The sequence below is a fragment of the Triticum aestivum genome, chromosome 4B (assembly GCF_018294505.1).
Source record: "Triticum aestivum cultivar Chinese Spring chromosome 4B, IWGSC CS RefSeq v2.1, whole genome shotgun sequence".
NCBI classification, from domain to species: Eukaryota; Viridiplantae; Streptophyta; class Magnoliopsida; order Poales; family Poaceae; genus Triticum; species Triticum aestivum.
The window spans coordinates 381,173,689-381,191,980 of record NC_057804.1 but is presented as its reverse complement, the minus strand read 5'-3'; the positions used below and the strand labels follow the sequence as shown (position 1 = coordinate 381,191,980).

Genomic DNA, 18,292 nt, shown 5'->3' with positions numbered 1-18,292 from the left:
AAGGGAATTAGTATCTCTCGAACTCCTAGGGCAATTCCGGCAGCATAACGGCAGTAAAATGCTCAAAATGAGACATCCTGCTAAAAATGGGGTAGTACAACAACTCAACATCACCACTCAAGGTTCTGGAATAGAACTAACAGGCTACACCGGAAGTACTCGAAAACTGGGTATGACTCTGATCAACCAATCCTATGGGACTATGGAGTAGTAACACGTGATCCTGATAGACGGAAGAGAAGCCTAGTTCCTTAACCCCGTAGGAAAGGTAGGATGACTCAGATCAGAAGGCCATGAGGTAAAAGGGGTAAAAAGAGCCTTACGTTCCTTCCTACAATCAATTCCCTTACATAACTAAAGAATTTCTAGACTCAACTTCGACCAGTTTGGCTTGGTAATCCTACAGGCAGTCAGGCTCTAATACCAAAGCTGTCAGGACCCCGACTCTATGCCACACCGATCTAGCATGTAACACCTCATATCACTTTGTGGCCTCACGCACGGTATTCCCACGGGTGTCGCCTTACCATGCCCGGGACCGTTTGCGCCTTTTGGCACACGTATATGATAGTGTTGCTAGCATCCATATGACAAAGAACCCGGGCTGACATGGCTAGTCGTGAACCCAAAGTGGCACTAACTTACAGGGACAGGCATCCATGACCCAGCATCGAACGTGTCGGTCATCAGCGAGTGAATCCAGGCTGTAGCACTAGGCTAACAGGACTCCGGTGAACCGGGCTGTAGCGGGCTAACAGGACTCCGATGTTCATCACGTGACATTTCCCCGAAGGGACAGACACAGGAACGAAGAAGGACACATGCCGGCCAGCCTAAGTGTTCCGGAGCAGTAGCAAGCTACCAGGGCTCAGTGGAAGCACTAGGAGACATTTCCCGGTAAGAGAGACTACTAAGGATAAACAACTAGATAGTCAGATCCCACACATAGCAATACACATTACACGTACGCATAACATGCAAGTATGTGCTGTACAACATGGCATCACAACATAACTCAACAACTCATATAGATAAAGCTCAAAGAGCCACCATAGCATTTATTGCAAACAGGGGTCACAGGACCCATCATACAGAGCATACAAGCAACAAGCGAAAGCATTACATGTCTGAGTACAGACATCTACAAATGAAAAAGGCTAAAGAGCCTAACTATCTACAACATCCGATCAAGATCGTAGCTGAGGTACAAGCTACTCGTCGAAGTCCACGACAACACTAGTAAGACCGAAGTCTCTGCTGCAAAAATATAAATAAAGCAACACGAGTACAAAGGTACTCAGCAAGACTTACATCAGATCCTATCATACATGCATCTGTATCAAGAGGGTAATCTGGGGTTTAGTTGCAGCAACCCAGCTTTGACTCTGTGGCTATCCTGTTCTACGACTACCAGAAACTCTTGAGGTGATATGGCGCACACGAGTCCACTAATCACCACACAATACACTACTATCGATTCATCCCCGTCTCCCTACGAGAAGGCCATCCATAGCACTCACACTTTGTCTTGAGCATTTTAGAGTATCCACATCAAGTTCTCTATGTACCATGTAAGCATCCAAGAAGTCCATAACCGCGGACCCGGCTATTCGAATAGATCATGTTAACCCTGCAGGGGTGTACTTCTTCACACACGCTCTCGCCACTTACCGCCATGTACACGTCATGTATCTCGGCAACCTTCAAGCGGAAGCCTGGCGAGGGTGTCGGCCACGACCTGACTAACCACACAAGACTCTAGTCCAGGTTTATCGCCTATTCGGGTTCCATCCGCAAGGAGATCCGGCCGGGGTTTCGCTCACGGCCCCAAACGATGTGTGCAGGGTTCCCGAGCCCACCATCCGGGTGCCACTCGGTACACCAGGCCACGTGTGCCTAGTCTGTCCCAAGCCCACCCTGCCGGGTGCCACTTGGTAGAAAAATAGCACTACCTACAAACACCAGAAACTAGTTGCGACTCCTGGACAGAGACCAAGTTGGTTAATAAGTCGAGAGGGCTTGGAGCGCCCGGAGCCCAATGTGTGGTAGTATCGAGTCATTGGACAACATACATAGAACTCAGTGCTTAAGGACGGTTCCAGTGAGACAACCCACCATGTACTCCTACATGGCCTCTCACCGCTACCTTTACCAAAACGTGTTCACACACTTAACTCTCAGCACCAGAACATATCGTAACACTCCAATTCATTCCCAATGAACCAGACCTGACACAACTCTAAGCAATAGCAGGCATAGCATGGTAGGAACACAACATGGCTCAATCAACTCCTACACATGCTAGTCGGTTTCAACTAGTTACCGTGGCAATGACAGGTCATGCAGAGGAATGGGTTCAACTACCGCAGCACAAAGTAGCAGACGAATCGTTGTTGTCCTAATGCAATAACTGAGAGCAGGAGCGAGAGAGTAGGATTTATCGGAATGAACAAGGGGGTTTGCTTGCCTGGTAGATCAACAAGGGGGCACTGTTCCTCAGACAGGTACTCTGGAACGGTCTCCGGAGCAGGACCTATCGAGAAGGAACGGTGCCAACAATCAATACACAAGCATATGTAACGATATGATGCATGAACATGGCATGAAGATGTGATGCTATTGAGCTAATGCAACTAGTATTCATTTGGTTTGAAGTCCATTTGAACCAAAGGTTCAAATGCATCTCCAAATAAGCTCTTTATATAAGCCATTTTAGTGTTTCACTTATACAGCAGGTATAACTTGGTTTTTCATGCATGAAACTGGTACAGATGGATAGGTTGCATTTTTCTGATAATTTTTCATATATAATTTATTTCAATCTGAGCTACGGTTGAATTGATATGAATTTTTGAAGTTTTGAACATTTTCTGGAATTTCCTGAGTTATTTTAATTCCAGAAAATATATTATTGCGCCAGCATGACGTCATGCCTGCGTCAGCAGGTCAACGGTGCTGACCAGGTCAAACCTGACGGCTGGGACCCACATGTCAGTGTAACATCTAACTAACAGAGTTAGTTAGTGTTAGGTTAGCACTAACCTAGGTTAATTAGGGCCTGGGCCCACCTGTCAGAGAGACAACTAATTAACTGAGTTAATTAGCGCTAACTAAACTAACACCTAAACTAAACAGGGGCATGGCCCACGCGTCAGGGGTCAAACCCCAGGTCAAACAAGTCAAACCCGCCGGCAGTTAGTCGCCGGCGAGATCCGCGGCGTACTTGTGCCCCGGGGCATAGCTCGGGCTCTAGCGCAGCCAGCGAAGCAGGTAGGGGGAGCTGGGGTGACCGAAGCTCGCCGGAGCAGAGCTCGGGGCGGCGACCGGGGCACGGCTTCGGCGGTGGAGCGGCTAGAGGGAGCCAGAAGAGCAGGGGAGAGAGGGGTTCGACGGCGGGGCTCACAGCGGACTTGCAGGGCTGCTCGTTGTGGCCGGGGATGCGCTGGAGACGACGAAGCGGCGATGGCGATCTGCGGCGGCCGGAGGCGAAGACGATGGCGACGGCGGCTCCACAGGGCGTCCGGCGTCTTATGCCTTGACGGAGAGGACGAGGGAGTCGTGGCGGAGCTCGTGGACTCTACGGAGGGGTGAGGGGACGGCGGGGAGCGCGTCGGCGGTGACGGCAGCGTTCGGGCACGGTGGGGAAACGGCGAGGGAGAGAACAGGGGGAGAGTGAGAGCGGTCGGGGCGGCGCGTGGCGTCGCGCGGGGCATCCAGATGACGAGGGGGAGAAGCAGGAGGTGGCGGGGAGACGTGGCACCAGCCGGACGCGTGGCCGTGCGCGCCGGCGCGTGCCCCTGTCCTCCTGGCGCGAGGAAGGGGACGACTGGCGTCGGCCAGCTGGCTGGACCGGCCTGCTGGGCCGCTGGGCTAGGCCACACAGTGCCAGGCCGCGGGTAAGTCCAGGTAGGGTTTTCCTCTTTTTGTTTCTTTTTCTATTTTTCTGACATTTGTTTGGTTTAATAAAAATACTAAACCATTTTCTTATGCCAATTTTTATAGAAGCTAGTTATATTATTCCAGAGCTCCTTAATAAATGGCATAGTTTTTGGACAATATTTTATATATATAACAATATATATCCAAAGCAAATAATTACTGCATTAATTCCAAATGCCCAAAATAAATACTTATGAGATCCTAAAAATATTGGTTTGATTTTTATCTCTGTCCAATATTTTCAGAGGGCAACATGAGCATTTTCTTGGACCCTTTTGGAGCAATTTTTATTTGGGTCATTTCCAAAAATGATTCTGAGGGTTTCACAAATCCCCATTTCAAGTTTAAATGGAATTTAAACATGATGCACAAAAGACTAGCTAGTCTAGGTCATACCAGAACTAGGGATGTGACACCCTCTGTGTGGATCTTTGTGGCGGAGCGACGGGGCAGGTTGAGACCACCTAGGCGAGAGGTGGGCCTGGCCCTGGTCGGCTTCTGCGGTTATTTCATAATAACACGCTTAACGAGATCTTGGTATTTGATCTGAGTCTGGCCACTGGCCTATACGCACTAACCAACTACGCTGGAACAGTTATGGGCACTCGACGTCGTGGTATCAGCCGAAGCCTTCTTGACGTTAGCGACGGAGCGGCGCGCGCCGGATTGGACTGGAACGCCTACTCTTGTATAAGAGAGGCTAGGTCTGCTTCCGGCCGCCCTCGCAACGTGCAGGTGTGCAATGGGCGATGGGCCCAGACCCCTATGCGCATAGGATTTAGACCGGCGTGCTGACCTCTCTGTTGTGCCTAGGTGGGGCTGCGACGTGTTGATCTTCCGAGGCCGGGCATGACCCAGGAAAGTGTGTCTGGCCAAATGGGATCGAGCGTGTTGGGTTATGTGGTGCACCCCTGCAGGGAAGTTAATCTATTCGAATAGCCGTGATCTTCGGTAACATGACGACTTGGAGTTGTACCTTGACCTTATGACAACTAGAACCGGATACTTAATAAAACACACCCTTCCAAGTTCCACAGACAACCCGGTGATCGCTTTTCCACAGGGCGATGAGGGGAGGATCGCCGCGTAGGATTATGCTATGCGATGCTTCTGGAGATGCTACTTGGAGATGCTACTTGGAGGACTTCAATCTACTCTCTTCTACATGCTGCAAGACGGAGGCTGCCAGAAGCGTAGTCTTCGATAGGACTAGCTATCCCCCTCTTATTCTGGCATTCTGTAGTTCAGTCCACTGATATGGCCTCCTTACACATATACCCATGCATATGTAGTGTAGTTCCTTGCTTGCGAGTACTTTGGATGAGTACTCACGGTTGCTTTCTCCCCCCCCCCCTTTTCCCCCTTCCCTTTCTTTCTGGTTGTCGCAACCAGATGCTGGAGTCCAGGAGCCAGACGCCACCGTCGACGACGACCCCTACTACACCGGAGGTGCCTACTACTACGTGCAGCCCGCTGATGACGACCGGGAGTAGTTTAGGAGGATCCCAGGCAGGAGGCCTGCGCCTCTTTCGATCTGTATCCCAGTTTGTGCTAGCCTTCTTAAGGCAAACTTGTTTAACTTATGTCTGTACTCAGATATTGTTGCTTCCACTGACTCGTCTATGATCGAACACTTGTATTCGAGCCCTCGCGGCCCCTGGCTTGTATTATGATGCTTGTATGACTTATTTATGTTTTAGAGTTGTGTTGTGATATCTTCCCGTGAGTCCCTGCTCTTGATCATACACGTTTGCGTGCATGATTAGTGTACGATTGAATCGGGGGCGTCACAGAAGGCTTATAGTGATGTGCATTACCGAGAGGGCCCAGAGATACCTCTCCGACAATCGGAGTGACAAATCCTAATCTCGATCTATGCCAACTCAACAAGTACCATTGGAGACACCTGTAGAGCACCTTTATAATCACCCAGTTACGTTGTGATGTTTGGTAGCACACAAAGTGTTCCTTCGGTAATCGGGAGTTGCATAGTCTCATAGTCATAGGAACATGTATAAGTCATGAAGAAAGCAATAGCAACATACTAAATGACCAAATGCTAAGCTAACGGAATGGGTCAAGTCAATCACATCATTCTCTAATGATGTGATCCCGTTAATCAAATGAAAACTCATGTGTATGGCTAGGAAACTTAACCATCTTTGATTCAACGAGCTAGTCAAGTAGAGGCATACTAGTGACACTCTGTTTGTCTTTGTATTCACACATGTATCAAGTTTCCAGTTAATACAATTCTAGCATGAATAATAAACATTTATCATGAAATAAGGAAATAAATAATAAATTTATTATTGCATTTAGGGCATATTTCCTTCAGTCTCCCACTTGCATTAGAGTCAATAATCTAGTTCACATCGCCATGTGATTCAACACCAATAGTTCACATCACCATGTGACTAACACCCATAGTTCACATCGTCATGTGACCAACACCCAAAGGGTTTACTAGAGTCAATAATCTAGTTCACATCGCTATGCGATTAACACCCAAAGAGTACAAAGGTGTGATCATGTTTTTCTTGTGACAGAAGTTTAGTTAACGGGTCTGTCACATTCAGAGCCGTATGTATTTTGCAAATATTCTATGTCTTCAATGCTCTGCACAGAGCTTGTGACGCAAGGATAATTAAGCTACAGTAACTCACTACTAATGATGCCATGTCACCATGATCACTTTTGATAAGCTCGCGTTGATTCAAACCCCGTTCAAATTCAAATTTAAAATCAAGTCAAACTATAAAAGTTTTCAAATGTCAAAACTAAATGTTCACGGTGTGGAAAATAATCCCTGGATATTTACCATGTTGAAACCCATATTTTAAAAGGTTTTTAAATGACCTTAAATGTTCTAAACAGTAGCAAAAACAACTATTTAAATGCCTTTGGTATTTTATAAAATACTAAACTATTTTATGTCCGGGTAAAACTTTTTATACTTGTGGATTGTTCTGAAACATTATTTTAGGGGTTATAGTCATATTTTACTAAACTAAAATTAGCGTGTAACTAAAATAATATAGAAAAGAAAAATAACAAAAAGTAAAACTAAAACAAACAAAAAAACAAACCCTCCCCCGGGACCAACCGGCCCAGCTGGCCACTGGGCTAGCCAGGCCGGCCCAGCCGGCTCACCCCACTCCCCCATATTTCCCCCTGTCGCTGGAAAACCTAGATCGAACCCCCCACTCACCCACTCCCTCCCCACGATTTCCTTCCCCTCGCCTCTGCCTCTGCCCCCGATCTAGATCGGGGTGCGTCCCCGCCGCCACCACGCCACCGCCTCGGATTATTGTCGCCTCCTCGCCCTCCTCTCCCTCGTGCGACACGCACCTGAAGCCACAGCCACGCCTCATCGCTGTCCCGACCCCATCGCCTCACCGACGCCGCCCGGAGCCCGCGCCACCGCCCGAGGACCTCGCTGGACCTCCTCACCGACCTGTCTCCTCCTCCTCGCCGGTCTACCTCCTCCACGACGCGTCGTCTCCGTCGACCTCCTCAACCCCCACTGCCCCGAACCCTACGCCCGCGGTGAGGACCCCGGTCCTTCTCTCTCCCCCTGTCCCCACGTCGTCCGGGCCTCCCCTGCTCGCCACGCGCGGTGCGCCCGTCGGCAGCCCCTTTGCTTGTGTACACCCGTACCGCCGCTTTTGTTGCTGGTCGCCACGGAACCCGCCCTCCTCCGCTCATCTCGCGTGCGCCCACCGGCGCTTGTGCGAGCCCCGTCACCCTGATGCATGCTCACCGCCCCGCCACGGCCGTTCGCGGCCACCTCCACCCGCGCCTGGCCTACTTCCCGCGCCGGCCGCGGCCTCGCCTAGTGTCGTCCTTGGCCGGCGGTGCCCTGCTGCTGGCATGGGCAATGCGCCCCGATGGGCTCGCACCCGTCACCCGGATCCGCCCGAACCAGCGCGCCCGATCCAATGGCCTATGGGCCACTGACAGCCGGGGCCCAGCCCCCAGAACGTTTTAAAATAAAAAATAAAAAAAGATGGATTAATAAAATTTATAATTAATTAATTAGTGAATTAGTGAATTAATTAAGTTAATTAATCCTATTTAATTAATCTGATTAACTTGATAGTTTAATTAAATAGTAATTAGTTTAGCTAAACTCTAATTAACCTAATCAGAGTATGACAGGTGGGTCCTACTGGACCCACACGTCAGTTTGACCAGTCAACACTGTCGGCGTTCTAGGAACGGGGGTCCCCAGACTTGCCTGCCTGCGGCCTGCGGCGTGGCTCAAGTGGGGGCCCAGTGCAGCCCAACTTCATCAGCTCAAGCTCAAGACCCTCATGAGGGGCCAAGCCTCGTGGGGCGGACGACAGGAAGCTTCCTCAGGAGCAGTCTCCTCAGGCAGGCTCGCGAGGAGGCGGAGAGTTCAAGGTAGGGTACCTCGCGAGGAACCTATGACGCAAGCCATGACGATCGAGACCAGGCAGGCACCAGGCGAGCGCCGGCCTGCGCAGTGTCCTTGTTTCCCCTTCAGTGCAAGGGGGGCAAGCACAGGCCAAGGCATCAAGAAAAGGTTGTCGTTTTGGTGCAACAAGACCAAGACTAGCAGAGCGGCAGGATGGAGGTCACCATGGAGCCCAGGACGGCGTTATCGTCAGAGCCTTTGGCAGCCAAAGACCAACTTTAGTCAGGATAAGTGTACCAAATGTTCCCCTTCAAAATGGCCAATTGTTGGCGCCCTTCCCGCTCATTATTTGGGAAGAGGCCCAGGGCCTCGCTCTATAAATAGGACTAGCCACCACAGAGTAGAGGCATCGAGCATGTATCTCAAGAAGACGCATAGACTAGAGAGAGGCGACTGAACTCACCCAAGTAGTTCATCGCACCAGCTCAAGAATAGCCCCTCGCGAGGCTGTTGTCCCTTTGTATTATTCATCATTAGCCCCTGAGGCAATTCACCACACCACACACTGGAGTAGGGTATTACACCACAATGGTGGCCTGAACCAGTATGAATCTCGTGTCCCTTGTGTGTTCATCTTTCTTTCTTAGATCCTTGTGAGACTTCGAGACGTGAGCTGGTAGGGGAAAGATCTTCGTGCGCACCCCAGTATTCGAACCTCAAGGGTCTGTATGAACCCGAAATCCGACATTTGGCGCGCCAGGTAGGGGGTGCGCCGGAATCCTTCTTCCGCCGCCTCGCGTTTCGTCGCTCCGCCGTTCAGATGTCAAGCGACCCGACAGCCAACACCGACCACTGGGCGGCGTGGCCCGCCCATGCCGTGCCGCCAGCCCAGGGCGACCTCAACCTTGCGCCTCAGGAAGTTCGCGCTCCGCAGGGCGCTGCAGGGCGCGGGCAACGCGGCCAAACGCTGCCTGCCCGTCAGCAGCAAGAGCTTCGAACCAGGTCGCGGCCACGGCGCCGCACACCCGGCGGGAGCAGGCGAACTCCAGCGTCGCGCTCATGGTGGCCCAAGAGCTGCTACGGTGCCGGCTGCTGGAGAGCGGCCGCGACGTGTTGTTAGAGCGAGTAGCCGAGCTCCTGGACGCCGCCGCCTCGGGAGCACCTCCTTTCTGCGTCTAGCTACCACCCCAGATCCAGGGCGGGTCGTATGGCGGCCCCATACGTGCCCAGGCAACTCCGAGCGGACTCCAGGCCCTACTCAACGCCAACCCGGCCGTCAGCGCTGGGCGTCAAGTCGCGCCGACCCCATCTCCAGCTGACGAAGGAGTGCACGCCGCGACCTTCGGCCTCGGCGGACCACCGCGCCACCACCTCCAAGACAACGCCCCAAGCCGGACTACATGGCATGTGGGGCACTACGGTGAGAACCACGGGGCGGTGGCCCCAGAAGCTTATGTGCCCCACATGGTGGATCGAGAGTGCGCAATGGAAGAAGACCATGGCCCGTTCCTCGGGCCAGGCTGGGGCGAGGAGACACTAGAAGCTGAGCTCTTTCAGGAGCCCCAAGAGGGCCACGACGATCACGCCGGTGGCAGCAACTATCTGGTACCACTAATTCCTCAGGAGCAAACTTATGCTAATCATGGGTCACAGGAGGTACAGGTCGCCGCAGCAGATGGCTGCCCCAATCCAGCAGCCTCTTACCCCTCGGGAGGAGGGCACCAGGGGCTGCAGGAGACGGGCCGAGATCCGGGTTCGTCCCCGTGGCGCTCGGCGCAAGGCGTTCTCAGGAGGTAGGCCCATCTTTCGGGGAGGTGCCTCAGGGCCTGCCCCCGGCAAAGGACCCGTGGTCGTCGGGGGAACTGCTGGCGACCGCTCTATCCCATTGGCGTTGTCCTTGGTCTCCGACCACCGTCAATGGTGGTAGAGTGTGGCACAAGGCGGGGCCCTCGTCTGGCGATATGAAGCAAGGCCGGTACCTGTGAAGAAGGCCCAGTGCCTGTGAAGCTCGCCGCCTCGTGACACTCTCACGTAATAATGAGTGGGGATGTACATGCCCCGGAGTCTCCGGAGAGCCGCGCTCGGGCCTCGGGTGCTCCCGCCCACGCCCAATGGCAGCACTTAGCTCCGCGCTGGTGAGAAGACGTGGAAGACTAGACTAGGTGTCGGGCGCGGCTTTTCCTCTGTTGACAAGTTTCTTCGATTTGAATTTAAGTTGGATTTGCGCTTGAGACTTGCGTGTGCCTAGGGAAGGGGTGTTTAGTCTCGTTCGAGCAATCTCTCGTGTTCTAGTTTTGGCTTTACGCCCCAAGTTAGCGTCAGCTGCCTCCCCTCGTGAGCCCCTTGCGAGCCGGGCCAGGCCGAGCACATCTACAATCTGGACCGCTATCGCCGCACCCTCTTCGGAGGTTCTCATCACAGGATCAATGGGTTCACCCAGAAGACACTCGAAGTGCTGCGGCCCCCGCAGGCCCACTCGGGACTCGTCAGGGTCAAAAGGTAAACAAGTCAGCTGGCCCATCACCGGGCCAGTCGCTAAGCTCATACACAGCGTCATGCTTACCAGGGTACTGATCGCAAATCTTTACATGAGGGGCTTCCCCTCCCAAAACGCTCTTACAATCTTCAGGGCCAAGCTCACGCCTTCTTTGTGCAGGGTAAATAGTGGCGGCATACGATCAGTCGGACATATCACTCAACGCGTCTTCTGGGGTGCCTCCAGAGGCGTCGCTGGCGCCGCTGACATCATCGCCACCACCGCCAGCACCTCCGTCAGCGCCAGGCCCGTCCACAATGCCGCCTTCATCGGCGGCCACGATCACGCCGTCATCATCAGATGCGAAGGCCCTGACGAGGGCATCCACGTTGTCCTCCACCAATTGCGCCAGGTCGCCTCGGATGGCTACGGGCACCGGTGCGATGGCGGCGTCGAAGTCAAAGTGGGGGTCCCTGTCCTGCAGATAGCTGAAGACACGGGAGAAGGCACGCCCGAGCAAGGCTCGGCTCCTCTCCTAGACAAGCCGACGAGACCTCTCGGAGCAGTTCTCCAGAAGCGTCACCACGTTAGTGAAATTTGGAGGTTGCCGGCGTAGTTGGTCTCATGCGGCTCCTTGGCAGCAGCCTCGCAAATGTTGCTCAAGGCTGTGCTAGCCGGTTCCCTGAGCGTTAGGAGCATGGGGGCATGCTCGTGCTCCAGAATCCGCCACCGACGGATCTCGTCCTCATTCCACCGAACGATGGCCTAGGCACCATCAACCCTCTATTGGAGAAGAAGCAGCTCGGCGCGGGAGGAGGCCAGCTCCGCCTGCACTGCGCCAAGGGTGGCTACAGAGGAATCCGCACCCCGCGTCACTTTGGCCAGTTTGGCCCTAAGGGCCGCTGTCCTACCCTCAGCTTCGGCCCTTATCAACTCCAACCTCGCTTCGTATTGGCGCTCGAGGCCCGAGCGAGCTTCCGCCACGCGGCGGTCGATCTCTTCTTAGACTCGGGCTTCACGCGCGACGATGTCATCCTCCGCCTGGGTCACCAGGCGCTCCCTCGTCTCCAACCGCTCGAGTTCAAGGTTGCGCTCAGCGTCCTCGAGCGTCAGCGCCTCCTCGCGCTTCTGAAGCTCCGCTTGGTCGACGGAAGCCTCCTTCAGCAACACAAGGGCCGCCTGGCGCAGTTCCACTTGCTGCTCCAGGGAGTTGCTCCAGGCTTGAAGCCCCCACACGCGCTCCTCTGCATTCTTGCGTCGTCGGTCTGCCTCCTGGGCCTCCTCGATGGCATGGGAGCAGGTCTCTCGCAAGGCCACCAGCGACGCTTCAGCCTTCGTGTTATCAAGGACACGCTGGTGACGCGCGAGGGCGACGGCTACCTTCAGGTTGTGCCTCTCCTCAGTGAGGCGTAGACCCTCGGCCTCAAGGCGCGCATCCTCGCCAGCAAGCTCTGCCCCAATCCGGCTCACCACATCCGCCGCCCCCTGAAGGAACTCTTGACGAAGGGTGTGACGCTCCCGAGCGCGCCTGAGCACGTCTTCCGTGTCACCCTCTGCCTCTGGTGTACGCGGAGGGCCCTGAGGCGGCATGCCCCCTCCCGACGCGGGGCTGGGGGCTGGCGCCCCACAGATCGCCTGACGGACCTCGCCGGGGCCCCGGCCAGGCACCGGTCCGTCCCCAGAAGAGGAGCTCAAGACTGACTTCAGCCAATCACCGTCCACGATCAAGGAGGGAGCACGGGGCAAGCTGGTTGTGCCCCAGGGGAACTCGTGAAGGGAGGACAGCAGGCGCGCAGGCTCGAGGTGCCCAGCGGGAAGGGCCACTTCTCTGACCGGCCGAGTGGTAGGGGGGCCGCTCAAGCTCGGCGCGCCAAGGGTCAGCAGAGAGGACAAAGCTTGGGGGGATGGCTCCTTGGCCGTCTCTGCGAACTCAGCAGGAAGGGCCCTGAAAGGCCACGATCAGCAGCAAGAATAGAGAGGTAAAGGAGCAAAGAGGGAAGAGGACTTGCTCGTCCATGGCGAAGTACTTCCTGCGCTTCAACAGGCGGCAGGGGCGATCGTCACCACCCAAGGCCTCCTTCCTCTTGCGGAGGGCCTCGAAGTCTATGCGGAACCGGCCTAAGCGCTCGGCGCAGGGGTCGGTCTGCGGCATGGAAGAGGCGTCAAGGTGATCAGCGCTAAGGGGACCGGCCTGGGTGACGCCACCAGGCACCGCCTCAGGAACGGTCGGGACCTCGGGAGCCCCAACCTCGGGAGCCATAGGCCACGACTCCTCGCCTACCACTACTCCAGGATGGGCTTTGGAAGATGCAACCTTTGGGGCTCCGCGTGGCGTCGGCATCTCAACATCATCCCCTTCAGCTCCCCGTGGTTCTTGTCTCCCTGCTCCATCACCTGAGACAGAGCCGCTTTGAGCGACCAAAAGAGCAACCACAGCGACTGGATTCTCGCGGGGCCCCGTGAGGCCAGCCGGGCGCAGCCCCCACTCGTCAAAGTTGGGCATCTGCCTCACGAAATCGGCCCTGCCCGAACAAAGATACAAGAGGGCACCATCATGTCGAAGGCTGCCCGGGGAAGGATCGCCATTCAGGACCCTGAGCACCGTCCTCAGCGCTTCAGGCGCCAAGTTCTCCTCCTGAAGCCGCATGCGGTCTTTGTACCCCACAAAGTCCCACATCCGACGGGAGTGGCGCTGAAAAGGAGCAATGTGGCGCTGGAGGAACTCCTTCACCACCTTGGGCGCCGTCACGTCAAGCGCCCTCAAACTCTTGAAGCGGCGCCAGACGAAGGCGAGCCGGGGGCTCGCTAGCGTCTCATGACCCCAGCCTGAATTGGGAACAGCAGGTCGGGTCGGGTGCGAGAGCAGGGGGCTGGGCACCATCCACATACAGCCACCGCTCTCTGAACCTGGCCTCGGAGGGAGGAAGGCTGAAGTCGATCCCTAAAGCAGCTGTCTCTGGCACGGCGAGGAAGCTCACGCACCCCGAGCATTGAGTGGGGTTACTCAGGCGTAGAGAGAAGAAATGGCATAGCAGAGCAACGGAAGGAGGATGCCCACCATAGCCTCGCAAACGAAAGCGAAGACAGCCAGGAGGGTAATGGACTCAGGCCCGAGGTGCATCATGTGTATCTGATAATGGGAGAGCACCGCATTGAAGAAAGCGGAAAAGGGGGGAACCAGACCCACCCACAGGGCATCGGCGAAGAAGCGGACCTCCGTGACAACCCTATCAAAGGAGGCATGGGATGCACGCCAGACCGTAGTCCTACCGCACTCATTGAAGATGGTGGCGAGAGCAAAGCGGACCTTGTTCAAGGCTTCGGGATTGAGTATGATGGACCGGTCAACGGCGGGGGCCACCGCTGGAGGTGAGCGGGATGACGACGCAGGCTTCTTTCCCTTTTCCTTCTTTGTTGGTGCCATGGCAATGGGAAAGGGGGGAGTTCGAATTGGATTGGAGGCGGAGGTTGGAGCCTGAGGAAGAAGGAAGGGCAGAAAACACGCGGGCGGCGAAAGGGGAATGGCTGTGTACAACCGCGGGTCCGCCTAGTCGGGCGTGTTATGAGGCATCATGGGGAAGCGGAGGCGCCCACGTCCAATCAACCACCATGCGGCGCCCAAGGCCGCAGGCTATTGGGCCCGCGGCGCTTCGCACTCGCCCCTTCGCTTCTCCGCTAAGCCAAGTCCGGGCGCACCTTGGGCCCGGGGGCTACTATCGGCGTTCTGGGAACAGGGGTCCCTAGACTTTCCTGCGTGCGGCCTGCGGCGTGGCTCAAGTGGGGGCCCAGTGCAGCCCAACTTCATCAGCTCAAGCTCAAGACCCTCGTGAGGGGCCAAGCCTCGCGGGGCGAACGACAGGAAACTTCCCCAGGAGCAGCCTCCTCAGGCAGGCTCACGAGGAGGCGGAGAGATCAAGGCAGGATACCTCACAAGGAGCCCGTGACGCAAGCCATGATGATCGAGACCAGGCGGGCGCCGGCCTGCGCAGTGTCCTTGTTTCCCCTTCGGTGCAAGGGGGCAACCACAGGCCAAGGTATCAGGCAAAGGTTGCCATTTCGGTGCAACAAGACCAAGACCAGCAGAGCGGCAGGATGGAGGTCACCGTGGAGCCCAGGATGGTGTCATCGTCAGAGCCTTTGGCAGCCAAAGACCAACTTTAGTCAGGATAAGTGTACCAGATGTTCCCCTTCAAAATGGCCAATTGTTGGCGCCCTTCCCGCTCATTATTGGGGAAGAGGCCCAGGGCCTCGCTCTATAAATAGGACTATCCACCATAGAGTAGAGGCATTGAGCATCTATCTCAAGAAGACGCATAGACTAGAGAGAGGCGACTGAACTCACCCAAGTAGTTCATCGCACCAGCTCAAGAACAGCCCCTCGCGAGGCTGTTCTCCCTTTGTATTGTTCATCATTAGCCCCTGAGGCAATCCACCACACCACACACTGGAGTAGGGTATTACACCACAATGGTGGCCTGAACCAGTATAAATCTCGTGTCCCTTGTGTGTTCATCTTTATTGCTTAGATCCTTGTGAGACTTCGAGACGTGAGCTGGTAGGGGAAAGATCTTCGTGCGCACCCCAGTGTTCGAACCTCAAGGGTCTGCCGGAACGTGAAATCCGACAAACACCTCTGTTGACTGCTAACGTCATGCTGACGTCAGCATGCACTATTCTGGATAATTTTGAGTTAAATTAATTAAATAAATTCAAAATATGATTTAAAACTTTAGAAAATCATATAAAATAAACCGTAGCTCAGATGAAAATACTTTCTACATGAAAGTTGCTCAGGATGATGAGACGAATCCGGATACGCAGCCTGTTCGACCGCCACACATCCCTAGCATAGCAAACATACAACTTTCCCCCTTCGGTTCATCTGTCCGAAAACGTGAAACATCGGGGATACTTTCCCGGATGTTTCCCCCACTCGCCGGTATCACCTACTACCGCGTTAGGGCACACCTAACACCGTTGTTTGCTTTGTCATGCATCGTTATGCATCTGTTTGCATTGTATTCATTGTTTCTTCCCCCTCTTCTCTCCGGTAGACTATGAGACCGACGCCGCTGATGGTGCCCCGATCGACTATGTTGTTGATGACCCCTACTTGCTGGAGCAACCAGGCAAGCCCCCCCCCCCTTGGTTACCAGATATCGCCTATTCTTCTCTCTACTGCTTGCATTAGAGTAGTGTAGCATGTTACTGTTCGGTTACCCCTATTCTGTTGCATAGCCTGTCATTGTTTCTATAGTCATTGATACCTTAGCCGCAATCCTAAATGCTTAGTATAGGATGCTAGTTTATCATCATTGGCCCTACATTCTTATCAGTCTGCCTTGCTATACTATCGGGTCGTGATCACTTGGGAGGTGATCACGGGTTTATACTATACATATATACATACTATACATATGGTGACTAAAGTCGGGTTGGCTCGTTGAGTACCCGCAAGTTATTCCGATGTGGGGGCTGGAAGGACAGGTTGCTCCATCCCAGTAGAGGTGGGCCTGGGTTCCCGACGGCCCCCGCTGTTACTTTGAGTCGGAGCGATAGGGCAGATTGAGACCACCTAGGCGAGAGGTGGGCCTGGCCCTGGTCGGTGTCCGCAGTTACTTCAAATTAACACGCTTAACGAGATCTTGGTATTTGATCTTGGCCTATACACACTAACCAACTACGCGGGAACAGTTATGGGCACTCGACGTCATGGTATAAGCTGAAGCCTTCCTGACGTCAGCGACTGAGCGGCATGCGCCAGATTGGAACGTAAGCCTGCTCTTGTATTAAGGGGGCTAGTTCTGCTTCCGGCCGCGTTCGCAACGTGCAGGTGTGCAATGGGCGATGGGCCCAAACCCCTGCGTGCATAGGATTTAGACCGGCGTGCTGACCTCTCTGTTGTGCCTAGGTGGGGCTGCGACGTGTTGATCTTCCGAGGCCGGGCATGACCCAGGAAAGTGTGTCCGGCCAAAGGGGATCGAGCGTGTTGGGTAATGTGGTGCACCCCTCCAGGGAAGTTGATCTATTCGAATAGTCGTGTCCCTCGGTAAAAGGACGACTCGGAGTTGTACCTTGACCTTATGACAACTAGAACCGAATACTTAATAAAACACACCCAGGAAAGTTCCAGAGATAACCCGGTGATCACTTTCCCACAGGGCGACGAGGGGAGGATCGTCGGGTAGGATTATGCTATGCGATACTACTTGGAGGACATCAATCTACTCTCTTCTTTATGCTGCAAGACGGAGGCTGCCAGAAGCGTATTCTTCGATAGGACTAGCTATCCCCCTCTTATTCTGGCATTCTGCAGTTCAGTCCACCGATATTGCCTCTTTACACATATACCCATGCATATGTAGTGTAGATCCCTGCTTGCGAGTACTTTGGATGAGTACTCACGGTTGCTTTGCTCCCTCTTTCCCCCTTTTCCTCTTCTTTCCGGACGTAGCAACCAGATGTTGGAGCCCAGGAGCCAGACGCCACCGTCGACAACGACTCCTACTACACTGGAGGTGCCTACTACTACGTGCAGGCCGCTGATGATGACCAGGAATAGTTTATGAGGATCCCAGGCAGGAGGCCTGTGCCTCTTTCGATCTGTATCCCAGTTTATGCTAGCCATCTTATGGCAACTTGTTTAACTTATGTCTGTACTCAGATATTGTTGCTTCCGCTGACTCGTTTTTGTTCGAGCACTTATATTCGAGCCCTCCAGGCCCCTGGCTTGTAATATGATGCTTGTATGACTTATTTTTACTTTTAGAGTTGTGTTGTGATATCTTCCCATGAGTCCCTGATCTTGATCGTACACATTTGTGTGCATGATTAGTGTACGGTCAAATCGGGGGCATCACAAGTTGGTATCAAAGCCGACTGCCTGTAGGAATCCCCCTTCCACACTCCTTGGCCGTAGTCGAGTCTAGTCAATTGCAAAACTTTTACTAACATGGTTGTGTGGCTTACGAGCCCACGTTGCCATTGGGTGGTATTAGGATGTTTTACTCTTCGTCTATGTTCTGGGACTCTGATCTCTCTTCTATTTGGGTTAAATGATTTTGCTAACTCTAACTCTAGGTTCTCGTAACTATTTCTCCCGAAGAGCCCTCATTCCAGAAGATCACCTGCTTCGTCAAAAGATTCTGAGGATATCCCTTGATATTTTACCGAGACCCTTGTGCTCATCGCCTTTGCAAATTCACTGCCACCGATATATCCCTATGGATATCTGCATGCACTTGTCATTCTACTAATCATTTCTCGTCGCTCTTGTTGTTACAAGATGCCTCGAACTATTCTCCGTTGCCCTGAGAATCCTTTGTGTTTATTGTCTTGCAGTTTTATTTTGCATGAAAACCCTTATGGGTTTTTCCTCACATTTATCGAGGATCTGTTCTTCTCAATTGTTTGTGTGTCTCAAAAAATTCTTCAGAATACTTTTTGATTTTTTGAAAATCCTCTGCAGCCTGTTATTCTTGAAATTCTTGCCTGCT

At 53.6% G+C, this 18,292-nt stretch overlaps 1 protein-coding gene across 1 annotated transcript in view; it reads right to left on the bottom strand.

The window, feature by feature from the left end:
• LOC123090113 (uncharacterized) overlaps positions 1-9,381 on the bottom strand; it is a 73,997-nt gene extending 64,616 nt beyond the window's left edge. Inside the window, exon 1 of the mRNA XM_044511564.1 lies at positions 9,225-9,381. Coding sequence (XP_044367499.1) covers positions 9,225-9,381 — 157 coding nt within the window. The remainder of the gene's footprint in view (positions 1-9,224) is intronic.
• Between the last annotated feature and the right edge of the window lie 8,911 nt (positions 9,382-18,292).